General features: G+C 41.0%; 1 protein-coding gene across 1 annotated transcript; it reads left to right on the top strand.

Moving 5' to 3' along the window:
- The first annotated feature begins 1,170 nt into the window (after nt 1-1,170).
- On the top strand, nt 1,171-5,314 carry LOC120519330 (ATP-dependent RNA helicase SUPV3L1, mitochondrial-like). The gene is made up of 2 exons (XM_039742445.1): nt 1,171-1,929; nt 5,296-5,314. The coding sequence occupies exon 1, from the start codon at nt 1,204-1,206 to the stop codon at nt 1,660-1,662; it is 459 nt and encodes a 152-aa protein (XP_039598379.1). The 5' UTR covers nt 1,171-1,203; the 3' UTR covers nt 1,663-1,929; nt 5,296-5,314.
- The last annotated feature ends 416 nt before the right edge of the window (nt 5,315-5,730 follow it).

The raw sequence follows: 5,730 nt of genomic DNA, 5'->3' as shown, positions 1-5,730 counted from the left end.
ATAATGTTCTAAAAAAAAATTATGCACTTGAATCAACAGGTTTTTAAAATTGTTCATTAAAATAAATGTATCTTAATGTTTCAGTTACTGAATTGTTCCTTTATTCCAATCAAATCAAAATTGCACATTGCAGTTGCTTGCCCATTTCAGAATAGTAATAGGCTAAATGACTCATTCAAGGCCATGCAGTTAATCAGTGCATATCAGTGCATTAGCAACCTTGTGCTTTGTAGCCCAGAGCCTAAATCTGCTTGGGGGAAGGTTCAAGATAAACAGCCTACAAGTCGGTAAAAATGTGAGTACGTTTCTTAAAACAGGACTTCTCTGTTTAGTTTTTGCTAACCATTTGAGGCCTGTTTATCTTATTGCTTGCGACCGCCATACATCACATTTTTTAGTTGCGTGTGTCACATGCATTAAAATGTTTTTCATTGTCTTTGCCAGACTGGAAACAGTCCCTAACGTATGGCAGGTTATCATTTTCGCACAGTAGTCTGCTGCAAGTAAAAACCAGGTCTGAGTGAATAAAAATGTTACTGAAGTTCAGTTATGAGAAATCCAGCAGTTTGTCTCATTGCTTTCTCGCATGAACTAATTTGAAAATAAAACTTTTAAATAAATCTAGACCTCCCTCTCTTCACATAGTACATGCATTGAGACACAATGCAAAACTAAAAATATTTGCAGTTGTAAGAGGCTGTTAAGCATCAGCATGATCCCCTCTAGTCACCTAGTAGTGCATGTCAGAGGTGGCACATGTACCCAACCTAACACGTCCCTTTTTCCCAGATTTTTTTGCATTGTCTTATTGGTGTGTGCTCTCCTTTTTTTTTTTTTTTTTTTTGTTTAATTAATCATAATGTCCCGACCATCAGATATGGTTTATGTCAAAGGAACCAAACTAAAGAAGTCATTGTAAGTGTGTGACCCCGCACCACCCACTGGATAAACAGATCTCATGTTCACAAATGTGAGTCCGGTTTGTGTACCGACTGTGAGTTTCCAGAAATATACTTTAACCCTCAGTAATCAGGTCAAGATTAACAAAAGTCCAAGCATGGAGTAAGGTGGTGTCTTTGTTATCCTCGCCAGTCACTTTTCTGTGATTCTTTGTTTCTTTCTTTGTTTGTAACTGTGCCATTCTATCTCAACACTGTTGTCTTCACTTGCGCTCTCTCTCTCTCTCTCTGTAGTTACCGTTTTATGGACATGTTCCCAGATGCCAACCTCATCCGAGACATACAGAAAGAGCTGGATAGCATCATTCAGCTTGGTGTGCACAACATCACCCATCTTATCCGAGCCTCTGAAACGAGCACCGCCTCTGAGACTACTTCTGAGCTGGACGATGACATCCTTGTGTTGAAGACTTTTGTTAAGGATAAGGTATTCCAGTCAGAAAGGCTATCCCAGGGCAAAACAAATCTCTTGAGTCAGAAACAAGGACAGAGGAGAGTTCGTGGTTCCAAGGCCCTGGGTTTCAGGCCCACTGCTGGCAACTCAGAGAACAATGATGGCTCACTGAGCTCACGCCTAGTGCAGCAAGGGCTGCTCACTGCGAACCTGTTGGAGCAGCTGCAGAAGGAGTGGTCAGCTGCTCAGGAGGAACCCTCAGGGAATAATCAGACAGTTAAGGTGAAAGGGAAGAAGAAAAAGAAATAACCGATCACTGCAGTTCAGAGATTTTATAGTCCATTTAATACTGTCCGCAAGAAGAATTATTTTTATAGCAATCATGGGTAAAGCTTTTCATACTCAGTGTTGGTAAGACAAACTAATAAACCTCACTGATCAGCTTTACTTGTTTTTTTAATGCTTAATTTCAGTGAGCACTTAGAGGCATTTTAATTCACTATAGAAGAACTTGACTTTTCCTGGTTAATTATTTTCCACCCTGGCTTTTTCAGCTGTCATCACACAGTGCAGAAGGTGAGCATTTTATAAGAATCACCAAAATTTTGTTTTGTTGTTTTATTTCATGCAATGTCTGAATGCTTGCCCCCTCGTTAAATACTAGAGCAATATGCTCAGCATCCCAAAAAATGACCACCCAGACTACAGTGAGTGATAATGTTTAATTAACACTGTAATCTCGGGAAAATTTGCTCAAAAGAAGATAAATGTGAAAAATGTCATAACTTTGCATCAGGTGGACTCTTTTCATAATTTATTCTGATGAATCACTGCAGATTTTTTTCCTGAGCCAAATACTTAGTACTTCAGGGGATGGATGTCATCTTTAGTTTGCAGCTGCTATAGCTTTACTATTTGTTTATCAGCATTAGACATACATAAACAAAACCACAGTGTGTGACTGTGAATACCTGTGAAAAGACGACACATATTAGACTCTCCCCTCAGACTTTAATTCGGGTAGCCATTTATGGAGATCCTGGATGTACAGTGCCAACTCAGGCCCCTTCTCTTTTTTTCACATCTTGTTTTGTTACAGCTTTGTGCTAAAATCCTTTAAATTGATGTGTTTTTAACCACATCAAGCAACGCTCAATATCCCAGAATGATAAAGTGAAAACAGGATTTAAGAAAGTTTTGCAAATGTATTAAAAATAAAAAAGTGAAATGTCACATTGAGTCCAGACATCTCAGTGATGGCCAATAGAGTGGGATGCATCTGAGCCAGATTTTAATTGTCATAGTAAAGGGTCTGAATGCTTTTGTCAATGGGATATTTCAGTGTTTTACTTCTAATCGGGAAGCCACAACAATTTTATCTTTTTGGTCTTCACATTAATACATCAGTGGAACACACCAGCATTATGCATATGCACTTTAACCCCTGCTTTGGATATATATTTACATGTGTAGACATTAAATGAAAACTCCATTGAACTGATAAAAACACATAAAGAAAAATTGTACATGAGTGAATGGCATAAACAAATGATAAAATAATAACGATGAAAATAAACTGCTCAAAAATTTAAAGGAACACTTTGAAAACACATCAGATCTCAATGGGGGAAAAAAATCCTGCTGGCTATCTCTTCTGATATGGACTGGTAATGTGTTAGGAACGAAAGGATGGCACTTCGTTTGATAGAAATGAAAATGATCAACATACAGAGGGCTGAATTCAAAGACACCCTGAAAATCAAAGTGAAAAAATGCTGCGGCAGGCAAGTCCATTCTGCCGAAATTTCATTGCAGTAACGCCCAATCATACTCAATAATTTGTATGGCCCCCACATGTTTGTATGCATGCCTGACAACGTTGGCATGCTCCTAATGAGACGACAGACAGATAGATAGTGTCCTGGGGATCTCCTCCCAGATCTGGACCAGGGCAACACTGAGCTCCTGGACAGTCTGAGGTGCAACCTGGTGGCGTCAGATGGACTGAAACATAATGTCCCACCCAGAGGTGTTCTATTGGATTGAGGTCAGGCAAGTGAGTGTGGGGGCCAGTCAATGGTATTAATTCCTTCATCCTGCAGGAACTGCCTGCATACTCTCGCCACATGAGTCCGGGCATTGTCGTGCACCAGGAGGAACCCAGGATCCACTGCACCAGCATTAAGTCTGACAATGGGTCCAAGGATTTCATCCTGATACCTAATGGCAGTCAAGGTGCCATTGTCGAGCCTGTAGAGGTCTGTGCGTCCCTCCATGGATATGCCTCCCCACACCATCACTGACCCACCACCAAACTGGTCATGCAGAATGATGTTACAGGCAGCACGGCTTCTCCAGACCCTTTCACGTCTGTTGCATGTGCTGAGGGTGAACCTGCTCTCATCTGTGAAAAGCATAGGGTGCCAGTGGTGGACCTGCCATTCTGGTATTCTATGGCAAATGCCAATCGAGCTCCATGGTGCTGGGCTGGCAGTTAGCACAGTGCCCACTAGATGACGTCTGGCCCTCAGGCCACCTTCATGAAGTCTGTTTCTGATGTTTGGTCACAGACATTCACACCAGTGGCCTTCTGGAGGTCATTCTGTAGGCCTCTGAGAGTGCTCATCCTGTTTCTCATTGCCCAAAGGAGCAGATACCGGTCAGTCCTACTGATAGGTTAAGGACCTTCTACGAGGGGCCCTGTCCAGCTCTCCTAGCGTAACTGCCTGTCTCCTGGAATCTCCTCCATGCCCATGAGACTGTGCTGGGAGACACAGCAAACCTTCTGGCAGTGGCACGTATTGATGTGCCATCCTAGAGAAGTTGGACTACCTGTGCCACCTCTGTAGGGTCCAGGTATCGCCTCCTGCTACCAGCAGTGACACTAACCATAACCAAATGAAAAACTAGTGTCAAAACAGTTTGAGGAGGGAAAAATGTCAGTAGCCTCCACCTGTTAAACTATTCCTGTTTTGGGGGTCGTCTCATTGTTGCCCCTCTAGTGCTCCTGTTGGTAATTTCATTAACACCAAAGCAGCTGAAACTGATTAACAACCCGCTCTGCTACTAAACTGACCAGATCAATAGCCCAGACATTTCATTGACTTGATGCTAAACTCTCATTAAAAAAGTGTTCCTTTAATTTTTTTGAGTAGTATATATACTCAAAATGTTACATTACAGTATTTCTATTCCTGATTACCCATTTCAATTCAAAAAATATAACTTTCCAGTAAAACTGTGTTTTAAAATGACCATCAGTAAAAGCCAAGTCACTAGGAAAAGCAGGAATTGATCTAATTCAGGAATGTTTTACTTATAAACAACTGGCTATTGCATGTTCAAGAGTAAGCAGCTCCAGTGACATAATAATATTATTTCTAAATATTTGACTGTCACCTTGATTCAAGACACCTGACTACCCCAGAGATCTAGTTGGTTATATTTCATTTGTTTTTCCAGTTGGAGTACAGGCTGGTGAAGTGAGATGCCCATCTGTAGAGCGTCAGTAGCACAGGGGTCTCCGACTCCAGGGGCCTCATGTATAAACGATGCGTACACACAGAAATGTTGCGTAAGAACGTTTCCACATTCAAATCGCGATGTATAAAACCTAAACTTGGTATAAAGGCCACGCACATTTCTACGGTAGCTCATACCCTGTCTTACGCAAGTTCTCCACTCGGTTTTGCAGACTGGCGGCACCCAGCGTCAAAGCAGTGCTACTGTTCCTGTGTGGTTTATTTTTCTTTTTCAGATCCACATTCCTGACGCGGCTTAATAAATACACTGAAATTAACCGCATATTGTTTATTAGTTTAAAGCATCTGATTGTAATTAACCTGTAACAATATAATGGTCCATGGAATGGTCAAACTATTCTAAATACCATAACTGCTTTAGCGTTGTTACTCTCACTGCACTTTCTTTTTCTTCTTTTAGCTGCTCCCGTTAGGGTTGCCACAGTGGATCATCTTCTTCCATATTACTCTCACTGCACTACTCGGAGCAGCTGATCGGAAAGAGAATTATCGGTATACAGCATCAAGCACACGCTGCCTCAGCCATGCTGTCTATTGAACTGCTCTCATACGGCAAAAGCTTCAAAAACCTTCCTGTACGGACCTCGCGGTTCAGAAAGAGTTTCATGCCAAGAGCTCTAAACGCACTCCATCAAGCGCTCCTTGTAGAACTGTTAGTACTTATAAGTACAATCACCTCACTGTAAACTTGCGATACAGTTATAATATTGCACAATATGCGCCACTTTATAAAGCATGTATTTACATATGATGACAATATCATTTTTAAGATGAAATGCAGCAAAATATGTTTATTATATTATACAGATAAAACTTTAACTTCATTTAAATAATC

Source organism: Polypterus senegalus, unplaced genomic scaffold (assembly GCF_016835505.1).
Source record: "Polypterus senegalus isolate Bchr_013 unplaced genomic scaffold, ASM1683550v1 scaffold_4821, whole genome shotgun sequence".
Lineage (NCBI taxonomy): Eukaryota > Metazoa > Chordata > Cladistia > Polypteriformes > Polypteridae > Polypterus > Polypterus senegalus.
This window is presented reverse-complemented; position numbering and strand designations above follow the sequence as displayed.

Bases quoted from the DNA above. Each gene is read 5' to 3' on its own strand.
- LOC120519330 (XM_039742445.1), top strand. From the start codon at position 1,204: ATGGACATGTTCCCAGATGCCAACCTCATCCGAGACATACAGAAAGAG.